Consider the following 21,507-nt stretch of genomic DNA (forward strand, 5'->3'; position numbering starts at 1 on the left):
TTTACTGATATTGATGTTTTTATTGGGATAATTGTTTTATTGCTGTGTTATTGATATTTGATTGTTTTATCGGGCAAGGCCCCATGTAAGCCGCCCCGAGTCCCTTCGGGGAGATGGGGCGGGGTATAAAAATAAAGTTATTATTATTATTATTATTATTATTATTATTATTATTATTATCATTATTATTATTATTACAGTACTACATCAATTAAAACTCTAATTAACACTATTAAACCATAAATTATAAAAATTTAAAATGCATATATAGTTATATTCGTCCACTAACACCTTCGCGTATGGCTTGATTCACGTCATATCGACCTCAGACATTACTCCTCAAATGCTTGAGTACATAGCCATGTCTTCACGGCTTTCCTGAAACCTAGGAGAGTCGGAGCTTGTCAAACACTACTAGGGAGGGCATTGCACAGCCAGGGAGCCACCACCGAGAAGGCCCCGTCCCTCATTCCCACCAGCTGCGCCTGTGAGGCAGGTGGGACCGAGAGCAGGGCCTCTCCAGATGATCTTAACACCCTAGTTGGTTCATAGGAGAAGATATGTTCGGACATGTAGTTTGGGCCAGAACCGTTTAGGGCTTCATAGGTCAAAACCAGCACTTTGAATTGGGATCGGCAGCATATTGGCAGCCAGTGGAGCTGGCTTAGCAGGGGGATGGTACACTCCCTGTATGCTGCCCCAGTTATTAATCTGGCTGCGCTCATTGTACTAGTTGAAGCTTCCGGGCCGTCTTCAAAGGCAACCCCACGTAGAGAGCATTGCAGTAGTCCAAGTGGGATGTAACCAGAGAGTGGACCATCATGGTCAAGTCCGGCTTCCCAAGGTATGGGCACAGCTGGCGCACAAGTCTAAGTTGTGCAAAGTCTCCCCTGGCCACCGCCAAAACCTGGGCCTCCAGGCTCAGTGATGAGTCCAGGAGAACACCCAGACTGCGAACCTGTGTCTTCAGGGAGAGTGCGACCCCGTCCAACACAGGCTGTAACCCTATTCCCTGTTCAGCCTTATGACTGACCAGGAGGACCTCCATCTTGTCTGGATTTAGTTTCAATTTGTTCACGCTCATCTAGTCCAACACAGGGGCCAAGCATTGGTTCAGGACCTGAACAGCCTCCTTAGTGACAGGTGGGAAGGAGTGACAGAGCTGGACATCATCTGCGTACAGATGACACCGAACCCCGAAACTCCGGATGATTTCTCCCAGCGGCTTCATGTAGATGTTAAATAACATGGGGGACAGTACAGAACCCTGCGGGACTCCACAAGACAATGGTTGTGGGGCCAAGCAGGTGTCCCCCAGTGACACCATCTGGGAACGACCCTCCAGAGAATGAGCGGAGCCACTGCAGAACAGTACCTCCAAGTCCCATCCCCCAGAAGGATACTGTGATTGACAGTATCGAAGGCCACTGAGAGGTCCAGCAGAACCAGCAGGGACACACTGATCATCAGTGGAAGCTGGGACATCAGAAGGGGTTATTCGCTGGTCTCCGATTTTGGCTCGGAAATCTCAGGGTCATAGCCTAGTGCAGTGAGTGATCCTAAATGCAAGAAACCAAGCTGTGAGATAATCTTGTATTAAGAGTCCCCAAAAAGCAATTTTATTTATATCAAAACAGCAAGCTCTCTATTTAGAAAGGAGAATATTTACCTGAGAGTGGAAAAATGCAGATGTGTCTTCTTATATAAATGGAGCTGAAAGAACGTACATGTGTGTGTGTGTGGAAAGGCTAAATTCTCATGCATAGGGTTTTCTTGTAAATATTCCAAACACAGTAATTTTCAACCCTGAATGTTGAATGTGATCCTTACATTAATATGCCAGGTAGCTCTCTGTCTGATGAGAGGATAAGCAAAGGTAGTTTGTTTTTTTGGGCTGGGTTGCAGCTTATGAAAGAGTAAGAGAATGCGGACAAGGCATAAAAATTCATGATTGCTTTGGGAAAGGGGATAGGAAAATTCGCAATGTGCACAAAAGAAAGAAAGAGAGAGGCCCCTGATGACATTAACATATGATCAGTTCAAAATGGAACAAAAGGAAATAACTTTTTCCACAGAGTTTACATACGATATTGGAAATGACTGCCACAGGATATAGTAAAAGCCAACAGTATAAATGAGAGTTTTCATTTTATAAATGAGGAGCTTTGTGTTTCTGTTTTAAAGGTCTACAAAAATGTATTGGAAATTATTTTATGATATATCTAAATGGAAGCCTTGAACTGGTTTAATAGTTATTCCCTCTCTCTGTAGGTTAATGGTCTGGGGAGGGGGGAAAGGGCAGGGATCTTTCTTTACCAATTCTCAAAACTTCAGTGAGCTACAAATCATGGAATCTCTGGGGAAAAGTCACGAGAGTCAAATTGATTTAAAATAATGAAAGAAAATCATATGCAGTTGGGCCTCTGCTTTTGCAGATTTGATTATTTGCAGTTTTGATTATTGGCAGATTTGATTAAAATGCTCCCCCCGGGAATCTCTTGGGCCCCTTTCACACAGCTGTATAAAATCCACATTGAACTAAATAATATGGCAGTGTGAGCGCAGATAATCCAGTTCAAAGCAGATATTGTGGATTGTGGCTGCTGCTCAGTCGTTTAGTCGTCTCCGACTCTTCGTGACCACATGGACCAGTCCATGCCAGAGCTCCCTGTCAGCCGTCACCACCCCCAGTTCCTTCAAGGTCAACCCAGCCTTGATATTCTGGGTTATATGGCTGTGTGGAAGGGCCGTATGTCTCCATTGTGAGTCTATGTTCAACTTCTCCTAGAGGATCTAGAGATTCCTAGAGGAATGTTCTCTCAAGTAAAAAAAAGAGCATTTCCAAATTCTTGTTTTTTTGCATTCATGGGGATATCCGCTGCCACCAATTTAACGATGTTTATTTTAAAATGCTGCCACCAAATTATAGAGGTTTTATAATGCTGCCACCAAATGTTAAGGGAATTATCAACTCTTGTCACCACTATTGGAAGATTTAGCCACTGGCTTCTTAGAGAGGAGACTTTTAAAATTTTCTTTTTCTTTTTTCTTGTTTGCTTTTGATGGTAAAATAGATGACAGAAGCTGAGATGTTAAAAAGAACAACATCACGTTTATTGAGGCACAAGCTTAATGGTTACAATAACTTTTCTTCTTCGAGGCACTTTGACTAACAGTTAGAATAACAGAATGAGGTGATTCAAACTTCCTAAAATGTCACTTCTTTCTCCACTGCTTTAACCTGCAGTCACCCTGTGAATTTCAATCACAGACTATCTGTTCCTTATCTGGAAACAGACTATCTTAAAATAAGCCACCAAACTTATTTTAAAATTGACTCAAAAATCAAACATTTGAGCCACCCTGATCCCTCAACCAGAATCAGTCTCCCCGGTACCTCATAAGGGCACTGACTCTAAAATCAACCTTCCCTGTGGTTCTCTGACCACAGACTGAGTTTTCCTCCAAATTCTACTCTCTCTTCAGCTAAACGCAGTTGGATCCGCCCCCTTCTCCATGGCAACCACTCATGAGTGCAGAGTAACTGAAATACTGACTCTTTTAAAACACAGTTAAACATGACACCTGTAAACTAAAATTCATACTTCTTTACAGCCACAGAACTCCATCTGAATGCCTGGCTGTTCAGTCCCATCTGCTGATATCAGAATGGGCACCCATGAGACCAGCAAGAAGGTGGCCAATCGACCCCCTCCTCTTTTCTGGTTGTGTGGGTGCCCCATTCTGATACGAGGAGATGCAACAGGCAATGGACAGAATACTGAGACTGTTGGGGGTTTTGACAGTGGAATCGATTGCTTTGGAGGATGATAGATTCTTCATCTTTGGAGGTCTTTAGACAGAGATCAGATGGATATTTCTTTCTCAAGAGTGCTTTAGTTATGTGTTCCTGGACTAGATCACTCTTGCAATCCCTTCCAACACTAAGATTCTAAGTGAAATTCCAAACTCTGCTCCAGATTTTCTCTCACATCAGAAATGTGAATAGATCAGGAGACTGAACTTCTCAATGGGGGGCCCAGATCCTTGCTGATATTAAAACTGGCATGCCAAGCACCAGCTTCATCACGTTTCTTTTTAAAGGAGTCCAAAGTATCCTTGGGTGGGCTAGAGAAATTCCAAGCACTTTCCTGGATCATGTCACAAACATCCTGAGCTGCCAGGAAGCTATCCTTGAATCATATTGCACAGAGGTCAGGTTGTTCCTTTCCACCTGGAGATAATGGTATGCTCTGTATCAAGAACGTGGAGATCTTTTAAATGTCATGTGATGATTTAAATGGTAAACCCATCCCAGCTAGCGCTGGAATCTTGGCACTGTTTCAGGGGCAAAAAAGATAGTTTTGCAAGTGGATTGTACAATGCTGCCACTTTGTTCATTGTGGAGGTTCTCCATCCAAATCAGATTTGAAATGCAAAATAAAAAAAAAATCACTTGGGACACCATATTGGCTGCAAAACCATATTCATTATTTCCAGTTTCAGGTAGAATGACTGTTCCTTTTCAATGTATGTGGAACTAAGGGTTGGTTTGTGAAGTATACTATGTACTTATTTAAAAGTTATCTCAGTGGTCAGACACTTATTGCAATATGTGGCTTGAAAGTCCTCAAAGAAATTAGCCATTGGTGATAATGCCAAAGCACACAATGTAATGTGAGTATTTCCATCTCATAATGCTCAAATGTATTCCAAGGACAGCTCTCTTGCCCTGAAATCTTTTTTTTTTTTTTTTGCTAAAAACTAGTGTGATTATTAGCACCTGCACTCTTGTTTGTGCACAAAATCAAAATGTTGTTTCTGTTTGCATTTGTAGTCACCAACACAGAGGGATTTTTGTGTATATTATTAAACACAATCCCTTTGTACGTGCATCTGTATGCAACCTGTTTCTATGATTCGTTGTACCAGTCATCTTAAGAGCTCACATATGTTGATATGTGTGCGTTTGTGTGCATGAGGGCATGACCATATGTGCTAAACACAGTAAGAGTGGTTCCAGATGGGTTCCTTGCAGCATAGTTTTCAAGTTTGTACATTACAAATTTGTAACATTCAACATTAGTTTGAATCAAGTGTGCCATCTACCGGCCAGCAAGCTTTAATGTCAGGCCTTCTTCGTTCCTTGAGAACAGGCTGCTACATCTTTTGCTTGGCCTGAAGCTGGATAATGCCTGAAAAGTGGCAAGAGAGCTCAACAAATAGCTTTTCCTATTAGCAACAAAGCCATGATCTGAAGTTTCTCCATGGATCTCATTTTGCAGAGGAGCTAATGAGAACTTTAAGGATGTTATATCTTGTTCTTTTCAAGAGCATCCCTTTTGCTTTCTTTGCCCAGAATCCCAGTTACCAAAGCTGGTTTTTAGTATTTTGTCATAGAGTCAATATATAGGTAAAGGTTAAGGTTTTCCCCTGACGTTAAGTCCAGTCATGTCTAACTCTGGGGGTTGGTGCTCATCTCCATTTCTAAGCCGAAGAGCCGGCGTTGTCCATAGACACCTCCAAGGTCATGTGGCCGGCATGACTGCATGGAGCGCTGTTACCTTCCTGCCGGAGCAGTACCTATTGATCTACTCACATTGGCATGTTTTCGAACTGCTAGGTTGGCAGGAGCTGGAGCTAACAGCGGCCACTCACGCCGCTCCCGGCGGTCTCCAGCTCAGTGCTTTTATACACTCCGCCACTGGAGCATAATGAATATATATATATATATATATATATATATATATATATATATATATTCATTACAGTATTTCTACCCCGCCCTTCTCACCTAACAGGGGACTCAGGGCAGCTTACAAATATAAAACACACATATAAACAATTACAATAACATTTCAATTCAATTTAAAATTAAGTTAATTAAAACCTTCATAAATCACATATATAAAATATACATTTAGGCGCGTTTCAAATCCGAGCCGGGTCTGTCATTGTATCCTGAAACATATAGTTGTTAATGCTGCTTCTGTTGTTCAAAAGCCTGGTCCCACAACCACAACCACAACTTTTATGGAAGGATAGGAGAGAGGGAGCCTGCCTGATTTCACTTGGGAGCGTGTTCCATAGGCGAGAGGCCACCACTGAAAAGGCCCTGTTTCTCATCTCCGTCAGCCACATTTGTGAGGCCGGCGGGACCGAAAGCAGGGCCTCCCCTGAAGATCTTAAATTACGTGGTGGGTCGTAGTGGGAGACACGTTCGGACAAGTAAGCTATTTCTTTACTTTAGCTTCAAAGTGTCAAAGAACATTGTGGTCACATTGGATTCTGCCAGTCATCCAAATCCCAACCCATGTAATAGTAACATTGTCTAGTCCACATTTTGTTACCTTCTTTGTGAGACTGGCATGGCCTCTTTAAGGATCTGCTCCATAATCTTTCCTGGTTTTGATATCAGACTGACTGGGGCCCTTTCTACACTGCCATATAAAATCTGTTTTGAACTGGATTATATGGCAGTATAGACTCATATAATCCAGTTCAATACAGATAATGTGGATTATCTGATTTGATAATCCATATTCTATGGCAATGTAGAAGGGACCATAGTCTCATATTGATGTAGGTATTCATATATTTTTAAATTATCTGTCAGAACTACCATGGTTGACATTGCAATTTGCTGAGATGTTTGTGTGTGTGTGTGTGTGTGTGTGTGTATGTGCTTTCAAGTCATTTGTTGACTTATGGTGACCTCATGAATTTCATAGAGCTTTCTAAGGCAAGAAATACTCAGAAGTGATTTTCAGAATATCTGCATATGGTATTTATTGGTGGTCTTCCATCAAAATACTATCTGGGTCTGACCTTGATTATTTTCCAAGATCTGTCAAGATCAGGTGCTTGTAGGATATCTTCAAAAGTTGCTGAGATAAGTGACTCAATAAGAGTACCTGAGAAAAGCAGAATCTGTAGGCATCACAAATAAGTGCTCAATAAAGACAGAGGCATTCATTCTTTAATTCATTGATTCATTTGATCAATCATTGATCCAAAAGTTGTGAAAATTACAATAGTCTTTCACACAACACACCATTATTTCTTCAAAGTCCTCCTGACTCTTCTTTGTATTACGACACACTGAAGTGCAACCTCGGTCCACCTTTACAATAGTCTTTCCTGGAACGAAGAACAAGAAAGATAAACTGTAACAGGTGAATCAGAAGCCTGCTTTTCAAAAGTCCCAGTTTTGCTTCTCCTCCCTCTTTCCCCTTTGTCTTCAGCTCATTTCGGTTCTTCAACATACAAAAGACATTTGTACGAAATTAACTCAACAGGTGGGGGAGATGTAACAAGGGTGGAATCTTTCCATTAGACTAAAACAAAGTTAAAATGCTTCAGCTTTTCCTAGCTTGTGTGTCCATCCTCATTAATACATTTCTCCATCTTGACTACACTGTGATGCTATTTGGCCACATATGTCCCAGTTTTCATCTATCAAACATTGGAGGGTATGGGGTCCTGTGAGTTGATAGGAGAGTTTAAACCCCTTAGGTTACATGTGGCCGTTCGCTATACCTTAGGACAGCTGGAAAGACTTCGATCATGTTTCATCTTTCTTCCTGATTTATAAGATTCCTAGTAGCCTAAATAAATTGCCACTGATACTTGAGGTTGTATAGAGTAGCCAGCAGATCAAATGACATAGATAACAACTGTTGGACCTGTGGAAGACTTAGGACAGTGATGGCCAACCTATGACACGCGTGTCAGCACTGACACACCTGGCCATTTTGGCTGACACACTGCCGTATGCAGATTGATTGGATGACTATGTATTTTGTGGCCAAATTTGGTGTGATTTGGTCCAGTGGTTTTGTTGTTTACTCCATGGGAATTATGCACAATATATATATATATATATACATACAGTAGAGTTCCGGTTATTCGACATAAACGGGTGGGCAGAATGTCGAATAACTGGATCTGACGGATAATAGGGAGGCCCTATTATCCAGCAAGCCGGTTGAAGGAAGTGTCCCATGCATGTTGCTAGGTAGATAGCAAGCTACCTAGCAACGTGCAGGAGCGCTTCTGCTCAGCCTCTTGGGAGGTGCCCGTGCGCGTTGCTAGGTAGATAACAAGCTACCTAACAACGCTTAGGGGTGCTTCCTAAGCAGAGTGCTCACCCCTCCGCCCCTTGGGAAGCGTCCGTGCGCATTACTAGGTAGCTTGCTATCTACCTAGCAACGCGCACAGGCGCCTCCCAAGGGGCAGAGCAGCGAGCATTCGGCTTAACGAAGCACCTGTGCGCGTTGCTAGGTAGCTTGCTATCTACCTAGCAACGTGCACGGGCGCTTCTCTGCTCGCCGCCCTGCCTCTTGGGAGGTGCCTGTGCGCATTGCTAGGTAGATAGCAAGCTACCTAGCAACGTGCATGAGCGTCTGCCAAGGGGCCTGGGATGTTGGATAATACGGAATGTCGGTTAACCGGAAGTCGGTTAACCGGAACTCTACTGCATATATATATACCGTGTTCCTCTGAAAATAAGACAGTGTCTTATATTAATTTTTGCTCCCAAAGATGCTCTAGGTCTTATTTTCAGAGGATGTCTTATTTTTCCATGAAGAAGAATTCACATTTAGTGTTGAACAAAAAAAATGAACATTTATTATATACTGTACAGTAGTTGTCATCAGAAACCAGTATAATCAGACAAACTGTGAATCCTTGTTATTACCATTATTTCCATGTACAATACTCTATGATATGTACATTCACCAATCCTGCAAGCTCTGGTGTTCTGTTTGGCAGGCATGCTTCCAAACAAAAACTTTGCTAGGTCTTACTTTTGGGGGAGGTCTTATATTTAGCAATTCAGCAAAACCTCTACTAGGTCTTATTTTCCAGGGATGTCTTATTTTCGGGGAAACAGGGTATATAATTATGTCATTCTATTACTATCTAATATTATCATATTATTACTAGTATATTATTATTATATTATTTATTATTCATAACTACATTGAAACTAGAATAGAGAGAAATCAGTGTGGAAAGTGCACGAGGTACCATAGATTGTTGTACATGGAAATAAGGGTAGTAAATAGTTTTTGATTTATTAAATACAGTTATATATTACAATTATATATTTTTGTTATTTAAACTATACATATTGTGAAATTATTTTTTATCTCAAAGTGACACACCACCCAAATCATGTTAGGTTTTTTTTGGTAAATTTTGACACACCAAGCGCAAAAGGTTGCCCATCATTGACTTAGGAGGATTATACAAGCTTTTGTACTGCGCATTTCACTGCAATCACAGTGAAATGCGCAGCAAAGGAAGTTTCTCTTTGCACGCTGCTAGAATGATAAGCAAGCAACCCCTGGAGATTTTCTACTCAGAAAATCATTAGAGGCATGGGAGCCCTGTCACTTCAAATCAGATAATTATAGGAAATGTTTACACAGGTTGGGCATCTTATGCTCTTCAAAAGGAACAGTTCTTTGCCGAGCTCACCTTTAGTAATCAGCCGATTGTAGCAGAAATCAAACCCTCTTGATTCACAGAGCTTCTCAGGATGTTTGCATCTATCATCTTTTGCAACAAATTTACATACCCAGCATGAAAGTGCTCCTCCTAAAATGGAAAACATCAAGCACATGGATAGCTGCAGAGTTTCAAAAGTCTAATTGGGAAGAAACTACAGATCAGGTATATTAGTGAGTCTGTGATTAATTAACCACTGGTATTTAATGCTTGCAACTGCTTATAGCTGGAAAAGGGGAGTTATGGTGCAATTTTACTCTTTGGTGTCCCCTGGCTGTTAATTGCTTGGGTGCTTTTGTGAGGCATTCTTACCCTCCCTGCTGAAGCTACCGTGTTTCCCCGAAAATAAGACAGTGTCTTATATTAATTTTTGACCCCAAAGATGCTCTAGGTCTTATTTTCAGGGGATGTCTTATTTTTCCATGAAGAAGAATTCACATTTATTGTTGAACAAAAAAAATGAACATTTATTATATATTTGTCATCACAAACCAACATAACCAGACAAACAATGAATCCTATCAAGAATGTCTTGTTACTACCATTATTTCCATGTACAACACTCTATGGTATGTACATTTACCGATCCTGAATGCTCTGGTGTTCTGTTCGTTGGGCATGCTTCCAAACAAAAACTTTGCTAGGTCTTACTTTCGGGGGAGGCCTTATATTTAGCAATTCAGCAAAACTTCTACTAGGTCTTATTTTTCGGGGATGTCTTATTTTAGGGGAAACAGGGTACAGAAGAAGATCAGGCATATGCCATTCCTGGAGGGCATGCTTATCAAATTTGCAGATGACACCAAATTGGGAGGGATAGCTAACACCCCACAGGCTAAGATCATGATCCAAAATAACCTTAAAAGATTAAGGAGCTGGACCAAAACTAATAAAATGAATTTCAACAAGGAGAAATGTACGGTGCTACACTTTGGCCCAAAAAATGAAATGTAAAGGTATAGAATGGATGACACTTGGCTCAAAAACTATCCATATGAAAGAGATCTAGAAGCCCATAAGCTGAACATGAATCAACAGTATGATGTAGCATTAAATAAAGCCAATGTGATTCTGGGATGCATCAAAAGAAGTATAGTGTCTAATATCAAGGGAAGTTATAGTCTCACTCTGCTCTTCTTATATCTAAGTTAACTAATCCCATTTTACACCCGGAATGTTACAGCTCTGCTAAATATGATTTATTTCTTTAGCACTTTCTTCTTTTGTGCATGTCCTTTTGTCAGTCTCATTACTGAGTTATGAAAACAAGTGCCTTCCATACTAAGAAATGCTCAATGGGATTCTACATCTTGACAAGTTTCCACATCCATAATTAAGTAGGAGGCACCCAATGAAGCCCTGTCATTGTGATGATGCATAGCTGGGCATTAGCTACAGAACCCCGATGAGCAATGGACTGATGCAACTGAGGGCATGATATATGCTAGTTTTATTTTATTTTTTATTTTTTATTTTTTTATTTATTAGACTTGTATACCGCTACTCCCAGTTTGGCTCGGAGCGGTTTACAGAAACAGATTAAAACAAGTTTATCTTGCCAGTGGTTGGTCAATGGCTACCATTATGTGGTAACCTCATGGCAGCCTCTTGGTGAATATAAACATTGCGCCTCTGCTCAGTTCTCCTTCTCACATATATAAGGTTACTTATGTCCTCAACAAAATGGTAGAGTTTCCCCCCAGAACTGCCTCTGGACTCACCTGTATGAAGGTAGATTAGGGAAAAGAAGGCTATAGTAAGAACTTCATTCATCTTAGTGTTTTCTTCACCCAAGTGACAAAAGAAAGAGAGGTAAAGGTCCACAAAGACAAGAAGAAACAGATGATGTAATACCGCTGCCTTCCTAGAGAAATAGGGGAGGAACAGTATATCTGGATTTCATTTTGCATTCTTGGGGCCCATGAGTTTTATTATTAAAATTTTTGTAACCTTGAGGGCATAGAACATCAAGGCACTGGCTTGGTTTTGGCAGACTACTCTGTACCTTTGGAAGAATGGTGTAGGTGAGCATCCCTTTGACCAGCCTCAGACATTTCCTTTTCATGTGGGTGGGAAATAAGAATGGATCTTTCAGATTTGATATTGATAACACTGTTAGCCTTCCTTGACATCTGCCAATGCTATCAAAGTGAAGACCAGAACTACAGTAGAGTCATACTTATCCAAGCCTCGCTTAAACAAGTTTCTGGATTATCCAAGCCATTTTTGTAGTCAATGTTTTCAATATATCATGATATTTTGGTGCTAAATTCGTAAATACAGTAATTACAACATAACATTACTGCGTATTGAACTACTTTTTCTGTCAAATTTGTTGTATAACATGATGTTTTGGTGCTTAATCATAATCTAATTTGATGTTAAATAGGCTTTTCCTTAATCCCTCCTTATTAAGATATTCGCTTATCCAAGCTTCTGCCAGCCTGTTTAGCTTGGATAAATGAGACTCTACTGTAATTCCAACAAAATAGACATGGCCCTCTAAAGGGAATTCCTCAAGAGAGACTTCACTGAAAATAAAACATCAAACATACATTTCATAGTATACATTTACCAAGGACAAGTTGTCCAGAAACACCTGGCCGCTCTAAATGAATTCAAGTTCCCAGGGCCAGATCAGCTACATCCAAGAGTACTGAAGGAACTAGCGGAAGTTATTTCAGAACCACTGGCAATTATCTTCGAGAGTTCTTGGAGAACGGGAGAAGTCCCAGCAGATTGGAGGAGGGCGAATGTGGTCCCTATCTTCAAGAAGGGAAAAAAGAACGACCCAAACAATTACCGTCCGGTCAGCCTCACATCGATACCAGGCAAGATTCTGGAAAAGATCATTAAGGAAGTGGTCTGCGAACACTTAGAAACAAATGCGGTCATTGCTAATAGCCAACATGGATTTACCAAAAACAAGTCATGCCAGACTAATCTGATCTCTTTTTTCGATAGAGTTACGAGTTGGGTCGATACAGGGAATGCCGTGGATGTAGCGTACCTGGATTTCAGTAAGGCCTTCGACCAAGTTCCCCACGACTTTCTGGCAAACAAACTAGTAAAATGTGGGCTAGACAAAACTACGGTTAGGTGGATCTCTAATTGGCTAAGCGAACTAACCCAAAGGGTGCTCACCAATGCGTCGTCTTCATCTTGGAAAGAAGTCACGAGTGGAGTGCCGCAGGGTTCCGTCCTGGGCCCGGTTCTGTTCAACATCTTTATTAACGACTTAGACGAAGGGTTAGAAGGCACGATCATCAAGTTTGCAGATGATACCAAATTGGGAAGGAGAGCCAACACTCCAGAAGAAAGGATCAGAATTCAAAACAATCTTGACAGACTAGAGAGATGGGCCGAAACTAACAAAATGAAGTTCAACAGGGACAAATGCAAGATACTTCACTTCGGCAGAAAAAATGGAATGCAAAGGTACAGAATGGGGGACACCTGGCTCGACAGCAGTACATGTGAAAAAGACCTTGGAGTCCTCGTGGACAACAAGTTAAACATGAGCCAACAATGTGATGCGGCTGCTAAGAAAGCCAATGGGATTCTGGCCTGCATCAATAGGGGAATAGTGTCTAGATCCAGGGAAGTCCTGCTCCCCCTCTATTCTGCCTTGGTCAGACCACACCTGGAATCACACTGTGTCCAATTCTGGGCAACGCAGTTGAAGGGAGATGTTGACAAGCTGGAAAGCATCCAGAGGAGGGCAACTAAAATGATCAAAGGTCTGGAGAACAAGCCCTATGAGGAGAGGCTTAAAGAACTGGGCATGTTTAGTCTGCAGAAGAGAAGGCTAAGAGGAGACATGATAGCCATGTACAAATATGTGAGGGGAAGTCATAGGGAGGAGGGAGCAAGCTTGTTTTCTGCTGCCCTGCAGACTAGGACGCGGAACAATGGCTTCAAACTACAGGAAAGGAGATTCCACCTGAACATCAGGAAGAACTTCCTCACTGTGAGAGGTATTCAACAGTGGAACTCTCTGCCCCGGGCTGTGGTGGAGGCTCCTTCTTTGGAGGCTTTTAAGCAGAGTCTGGATGGCCATCTGTCGGAGGTGTTTTGAATGCGATTTCCTGCTTCTTAGCGGGGGGTTGGACTGGATGGCCCATGAGGTCTCTTCCAACTCTACTATTCTATGATTCTATGATTTTAGGATATTGGATTGTTGTATCCAGACACTTGCATACACCTCTCCGTCACTTGTTACTGCATTATGATAAATCAACCTCATTCAGTTTTGTCAACTTTTTTGGTTCATCAGCCTCCTGCATTGCTTCAGCACTGTTTAAATGTTGTTGGCAACAAGATCCCATGATGTTGAATCTTAACACATTAAATTTAATTAAGCACTGGGTCTTAGAAACTAAAATTACTCATTCTAGGTTAGCTACTCAATTGTGGTCAATCTGTCTCATTCATGGCTCTATCAGATTTCTTCTAAGTTCATCGCAGTAGTATGTTGCTTTCACTCAATTTTAATCTTTTAGCAATTAGATTCCACGATTGTGTATTTGGACAAACATCATTTAGTCAAAGTCGTGTTCTTGAAGTCTAAACTCAGTCATGGCTTGTGTGTTTTTAAGCAGGCTTCTGAAATGTTTTGCATTTGTGCATTTTGATTTGCATGGTGTTGGCATTGAATTGTAATTGATTATATGCATATACTGCAATATCAGTGTTCCAAATAGTGGTACCTACAGAGAAAGAATGGTCCAAGAAAATCCAGATGTATAGCTACCAGTGAGAGGAATAAGGCCATTGTGGAATTTTATTTCACCATGGAATTTTATTTGAGTCTCAAAAACCTGAGTACAGTAATGACTTAAAACTTCATTTGACCATTTAACAATACAATTTAGGAATCCAAAAAATGGGGCATGTGAAATTTCTAAGAGAATGTGAACATAGTAAATAGATGCAGCAATGCTACTGTTAGTTGAATTGGGAATTGGTTGACTGGCTGAACCCAAGGGTGCCTACCAATGGTTCCTCCTCATCCTAGAGAGAAGTGATCGGTGGAGTGCCACAGGGATCTGTTCTGGCCCCAGTTCCATTTAGCACCTTTATCAATGACTTGGATGACAGAATAGAAGGCATGCTTATCCAATTTGCAGGTGACACCAAATTGAGAGGAGTAGTTAATATCCCAAAGGACAGGATCAGAATAAAAAATGACCTTAACAGGTTAGGGTTAGGGTTGTTTTTATCCAGGCTTGGCCCATGTAAGCTGCCCCGAGTCCCCTTCGGGGGAGATGGAGGCAGGGTATAAATAAACTTATTATTATTATTATTATTATTATTATTATTATTATTATTATTATTATTATTATTATTATTATTATTAGAGAGCTGGGCCAAAATTAACAAAATGAATTTCAACAGTGGCAATAGAGATAAAATGCACAGGTACAGGATGGGTGACACCTGGCTTGAAAACAATCCATGTGAAAGGGATCTGGGCATCTTAGTAGACCACAAGATGAAAAATGAGTCAACAGTGTAATGAGGCAACTAAAGAAGCCAATGAGATTCTAGGCTGCATCAATAGGAGTATAGTGTCTAGACTAGACACCCTCAAACTAAAGCCTTCCAGCAGTTTTGGGCCTTCCTGGTTATCGACTAGGGCTTCTGGGAGTTGGAGGTCCAAACAGCTAAAGGGCTGTAGTTTGAGGATGCCTGGTACAGACTGCAGGAGCTTATAGTTATACTCCCATTCTTCTCTGCTTTGGTCAAATCTCAACTGAAATAATAATAATAATCTGGAAGAAAAATGATCAAAGACACCAAACCCTACAAGGAGCAGTTTAGGGAGCTAGGTATGTTTAGTTAGGAGAGGAAAAAAAAGAATGAGTGAGCATATGATAGCCATGTTTAAATATTTAAAAGGATGCCACAAACTTGTTTTCTGTTGTTCTAGAGCAGGGGTCCCCAAACTAAGGCCCGGGGGCCGGATGCGGCCCTCCAAGGTAATTTACCTGGCCCTCGCCCTCATTTATAATATAATATTTTTATATCCGTTTTAATAATATAATATATTGTATATACATATAATACTGATAATAATATTATCATTTTATACAATACAATACTAACAATAATATCATATAATAATATTAATTATATGTTATATATTACATATAATATTACAGTATAGTGGTATAGTTCAATATAGTATAATGCCAATATTGTGCTATGCTAATAATATAATATATTGTATGTACATACAGCTGCTCTGACTTCCCTTCGGGGTGAGAAGGGTGGGATATAAATGTAGTAAATAAATGTAGTAAATGAATAAATAAATAATTTTGGACTCGCCCAAAGTCTGAAATGACTTGAAGACACACAACAACAACAATCCTAATTAACCTGACTATCTCATTGGCCAGAAGCAGGCCCACACTTCCTATTGAAATCCTCATAGGTTTATGTTGGTTAAAATTATTTTCATTTTTAAATATTGTATTGTTCTTTTATTGTTATTGTTGTTGTTTTGTACTACATATAAGATATGTGCAGTGTCCATAGGAATTGGTTTGGTTTTTTTCCCCAAATGATAATTCGGCCCCTCAACAGTCTGAAGGATTGTGGACCGGCCCTCTGCTTTAAAAGTTTGAGGACCCCTGTTCTAGAGACTAGGAATAGATTCCAATAGGAAGAAAAGAGATTCCACTGAAACATTAGGAAGAATTTCCTGATGGCAAGAGCTGTTTGGGAGTGGAATATCTTGCCTTGTAGTGTGTTGTCATCTCTTTCTCTGTAGGTTTGGATGTCGGTCTGTTCGGAGGGCTTTAATTGTGTGCTGCTGCACATATTACACAAACAATTCTTGCACAAACTACATCTTTGCACAAGCACTGCTTATTACTGCTGCCTGTTACCATGGACTTTATAGCAGTTGTATCACCGAATGGGTTGTTTCCATCTTTTTTGCATCCAGTGTAATCTTTCGACACAACATGCATGTGCATATTGTGCCCTTCAAATGGAAAGAGCAATAACTTTGTGCAGAGGTTCTTTGCACACATACATAGCTTGACTTTAAAAAAAGAGTATTTTTCTTTTGTCTCTTAAAAGGGCACACACAAACTTATGGAAATAGTCAGAGTGGGTTTTTTTTATTGGTTTTCCTTACCTGTGAGAAAATAACCTTTTTTACTGAGGAACAAAAATATTGTGAATAATTCTCACATCATTTATTTCCATTATGAGTAATTGGCTACTTGGCTAGTGAGGAAGAGCACCAGCACCAATTTATTACTAGAACACTTTGAAAGATTGTCGAAATCCACCTGATAACGAAGGTTGAACATATATAGTCAAGTATGCATTTTCTTGATTATTAATTATTATAGAAGTCGTGATTATTGCAAAGTTCTGACACACAGCAGAGCATAATATCTTCATAATCTCTCCTACTGATATGACGGCATAGAGAGGAGCAGCCCCGTGTCACTTCTGTGATTCTACCTCCTGGAGAAGAACAAAAAAAAGTGTATTAGAGACTCATCCAACTCAAAAACTTATAACAACTGGCTTATTTTCCAGGTATATCTCTGTTCATCCTGGAAATAAACACTAATGAAAAAAGAAGAAACATCAAGGACCTTATCACACATAGTCTTACATAAAAGTTTATCTGCTATATTGCTTTTAGAAATAATATGGTGGGATTGATTATATGAATAGTTTGTCTTGAATATTTTATTCATCATTCCAAAATAAAATATTCCAAAATACATTTCCCCCAGTTTTTCTGGAATAATGATATTTGGAGAAACCAATTCTGTTTTTTCCCCATTTTTCCCAGGAACTGCATGTTGCTAAAATATTTTTGTCGCAGCTGTTTTCCAAGAATCAGAATGTTATCTTTTAGGACTCACCTCTACGGATTACTCGATTGTAACAGAGATTAAGCATGCCATAGGAACATATTGATTCAGGTTGTGTCGCACAACTGTTATCATGTAGCACTTTGTTACATTCATAACACCTCACAGCTTCCCCTAGGACACAAAGGGAACAATATTATAGAAATAGCTGGTTATAGCCATTTTAATGAAAAATGGCCAGCAATGATGAATTACATGATGAGACAAACATCCTATAATTTGGTAATGAAATAAGAATGTATTATGTGTTATCTGTATCTGCAGAGACAGTCCTAAATGCTGCAAAGGCACCAGATCCCATCTGATCTTGGGGTGCATCTGTACTGTAGAATTAATGCAGTTTAGTGCTATGGAATCCAGGGATTTGCGGTTAAGCAATGCCTCAGCACTCTTTGGCAACTCCCATGATTACACAGCATTGGCCCATAGTATCCAACTGCACTAATCCTACAGTGTAGATGCATCCTAGGAAGCTTAGTAGAGTCAATCATTGCTGGACCACCAATGAATACCCAGTGCTGTAGGCTTTATTTCTGAGGAAGGAATTGGCAAAAGTCCCTCTCAGTATCTTTTGACTAAGAAATCCCTATGAAATTCATCATGATGATGGTGGTGGTGGTGTTTTATGTCATTTCTGACTTATGATAAACCCAAGGTGATCTATCACAGAGTTTTCTTGGCAAGATTTGTTCAGGGGAAGCTTGTCATTATCTTCCTCTGAGAGATTGTGATTTGCCCGAGCTCTCAATGGGTTTTGAAGCCTAGTCTCATTGAATCATAGTCCAACTCAAACCACTACATCAGGGGTCCCCAAACTAAGGCCCGGGGGCCGGATGCGGCCCTCCAAAGCCATTGACCTGGCCCCCGCCCTCAGTTTTAGACTTAGGCTTGCCCAAAGTCTGAAATGACTTGAAGGCACACAACAACAATCCTACTTAACATTGGGCAGAAACAGGCCCACACTTCCCATTGAAATCCTGATAGGTTTATGTTGGTTAAAATTGTTTTTATTTTTAAATATTGTATTGTTCATTCATTTACTAATATTGTGCTATGGTAATAATATAATATATTGTGTATACATATAATATTGATAATAATATTATAATGTAATACAATATAATATTTATTTATTTATTTATTACAGTATTTCTACCCTGCCCTTCTCACCCAGTATGGGACTTAGGGAGGCTAATAATAATACTACAATGTAATAATATTGTATAATATAATAATATTAATTATATATTATATATTAAATGTAATATTACTAATAATAATATGGTATAGTGGTATAGTACAATATAGTAATATATAATGCTAATATTGTTCTATGCTAATAATATAATATATTGTATGTACATACAACTTGTAAGTCGCCGAGTCCCCTTCGGGGTGAGAGGGGGTGGGGTATAGATGTAGCAAATAAATAAATAAATCATAGAATCATAGAATCGTAGAGTTGGAAGAGACCTAGCGGGCCAACCCCCTGCAAGAAGCAGGAAATAAATGATTGTTGTTGGGTTGTTGTTTTTTTTGTACTACAAATAAGACATGTGCAGTGTACATAGGAATTTGTTCATTTTTTTTTCAAATGATAATTCGGCCCCTCAACAATCTGAGGGACCATGAACCGGCCCTCCACTTTAAAAGTTTGAGGACCCCTGCACTACATCATGCCAACTTTCATGCTGTAACAACTCTTTCCACTTTCATTGGAATACCAGGACATTTCTAAATTTAGTATTCTCCTTTCAATGACTTATATTCCATTAGGCCTTCTCCATAGCATTTAGTTTACCTTGCCTACACAGACTTACCCATGCCAATGTAGACTAGGATGATGATTCCTACTGCCAGAACCATGCTCATCTTTGGATCCTTGGGCTAGGAATCCAAGGAGAGGGAAGCCAATGGGTTCGAAATATGGGCAGATGTTTCTTGGAAAAAACACTGGGTGGTTTTGATTCCCTGTCTTGAAGCTTATTGAGTTTATTCTTAGAGTTTCATGGGCAATGAGCAGGAAGAACAGCTCATGTATTCTTGATAGGTTTGCTGTGTCCTTTGGGAGGAATGATGTAGGTGAGCGTTCCTTGATCTGCCTCATCCTGTCAGTCCTCAAGTGGTTGAGATGCAGGAATGGATGAGAGCCAGCATAGTGTAGTGGTCTAAGCATTGGGCTACCATTCTGGAAAGCAGTGTTTGGATCCCACTCAACCATGGGGTTCTACTGGAAAACCATGGACAAATCACATTTTCTTAGGCATCACCTTCACTGATGATTTAATGCTGCTTAAAGCCACCTTCAACTGTGCTAGCTAGACAACAAACTCCTACAAAAGCACATGAAAGAAAGCCCTTCATGTACACCAGTTCTGTATGGATAATTGGGATTTTTTTTCTAGCATAAAGATCACAGTGTGTTGTTTTAAAGTTTCCTATCAAAGTGCATCACTTGTATATCCAAAACAGGATGTATATTTTCTCAAGTTTCATGATATTCCTTCTAAGGACATTGGGTCTGAGGAGCTTTGTGTTCCTGAAATGCATTTATGGATTGATATCTTAATAAATAACCCATTAAACCTTAAGATGTACAATCGTCCAGCCTACAAGCAAGTTTACTAGATGAATTGAGCTTTTTCATGTTGGAGCTTTGAATTTCTGCTCCTCTGAGTTCTTTCGGCGGCTTTGGAAATATAGGGGAAGAAAATGAACAAGAGACTAAGTCTGAGTTTTGTAACAATCTTCTTCTTGGTGACTTTTGTGTTTCAGGTCTTACCTAGGAGGAGAAGGAGACCAACAGGTATATTTATTAAAGAGGATTTGACACATACAATTTTAATTTTCTGTTTAGTCTTTCCAACAGCCTGTCTTAGATCAAAAGGTCTTCTCTAGTGCAGTGGTTCCCCAAATGTCATTGGACTACAACTCCCAGAATCCCTTATCATCAGTTATGCTAGGTGGGGTTTCTAACAGTTGAAAGCCTAACACCTGAAGACTCAAGACTGGGACGCATTGCTCATCACTGATCAGTGCCTTCGTTCAGGTTGAGAATTCTACTTTTTGTGTTAGAGCACACATTTATCCAGAATAGTAAAGGTAAGGTAAAGGTTTTCCCCTGACATGAAGTCTAGTCATGTCCAACTCTGAGGGTTGGTGTTCATCTCCATTTCTAAGCCAAAGAACCAGCATTATCCGTAGACACCTCCTAGATCAGGGGTCCCCAAACTAAGGCCCGGGGGCCGGATGCGGCCCTCCAAGGTCATTTACCTGGCCGCCGCCCTCCATTTTATAATATATTTTTATATCTGTTTTAATAAATTATATATAGATATAATATTGATAAAAATATTATAATGGTATACAATATAATACTAATAATAATACCATATAATAATATTAAATTATATGTTATATATTACATATAATATTACAGTACAGTGTTGTAGTTCAATATATAGTAATATATAATGCTAATATTGTGCTATGCTAATAATATAATATATTGTTTGTACATACAGCTGCTCTGAGTCCCCTTCGGGGTGAGAAGGGTGGGATATAAATGTAGTAAATAAATAAATGAATTATTTTAGACTCAGGCTCGCCCAAAGTCTGACATGACTTGAAGGCACACAACAACAACAACAACAACAACAACAACAACAACAACAACAACAACAACAATCCTAATTAACTTGACTATCTCATTGGCCAGAAGCAGGTCCACACTTTCCATTGAAATCCTGATAGGTTTATGTTGGTTAAAATTGTTCTTATATTCAAATATTGTATTGTTCTTTCATTGTTGTTGTTTTTTGCACTGGCCTAGGACAAAACAACAAAACTACACATTCCAGAAACACTAAACCTGGCAGCACAAACCCTCATCCATGCCTCTACGTTCATACAACAAAAAGGAAAGAAAAATAAAGTCCTAATTAGAGGGAGATGAATAATTGTTTTTATCCAATTGCTGCCAGTTAGAAGGCTAAGCCCCGTCCACTTGGTCTCCGAGCAACCCACTCAGCCCTGGAAGGTCCCATTCTTAGTTGCTAGGTCTTACTTTCAGGGGAGAACTTAT

At 39.9% G+C, this 21,507-nt stretch overlaps 2 protein-coding genes across 2 annotated transcripts; both read right to left on the minus strand.

The window, feature by feature from the left end:
* Window positions 1-6,961: 6,961 nt before the first annotated feature.
* LOC134293540 (three-finger toxin W-V-like) lies at window positions 6,962-11,395 on the minus strand. The gene is made up of 3 exons (XM_062961412.1): window positions 11,238-11,395; window positions 9,487-9,606; window positions 6,962-7,140 (listed from the first exon to the last, which is right to left on the minus strand). The coding sequence occupies exons 1-3, from the start codon at window positions 11,287-11,289 to the stop codon at window positions 7,001-7,003; spliced, it is 312 nt and encodes a 103-aa protein (XP_062817482.1). The 5' UTR covers window positions 11,290-11,395; the 3' UTR covers window positions 6,962-7,000.
* A 5,308-nt stretch (window positions 11,396-16,703) lies between these two features.
* LOC134293555 (muscarinic toxin 7-like) lies at window positions 16,704-19,980 on the minus strand. The gene is made up of 3 exons (XM_062961473.1): window positions 19,244-19,980; window positions 17,415-17,537; window positions 16,704-17,004 (listed from the first exon to the last, which is right to left on the minus strand). Exons 1-3 carry the CDS (start codon window positions 19,293-19,295, stop codon window positions 16,874-16,876), a joined length of 306 nt encoding a protein of 101 aa, XP_062817543.1. The 5' UTR covers window positions 19,296-19,980; the 3' UTR covers window positions 16,704-16,873.
* Window positions 19,981-21,507: the final 1,527 nt, after the last annotated feature.

Source organism: Anolis carolinensis, unplaced genomic scaffold (assembly GCF_035594765.1).
Source record: "Anolis carolinensis isolate JA03-04 unplaced genomic scaffold, rAnoCar3.1.pri scaffold_8, whole genome shotgun sequence".
In the NCBI taxonomy this organism is placed as follows: domain Eukaryota; kingdom Metazoa; phylum Chordata; class Lepidosauria; order Squamata; family Dactyloidae; genus Anolis; species Anolis carolinensis.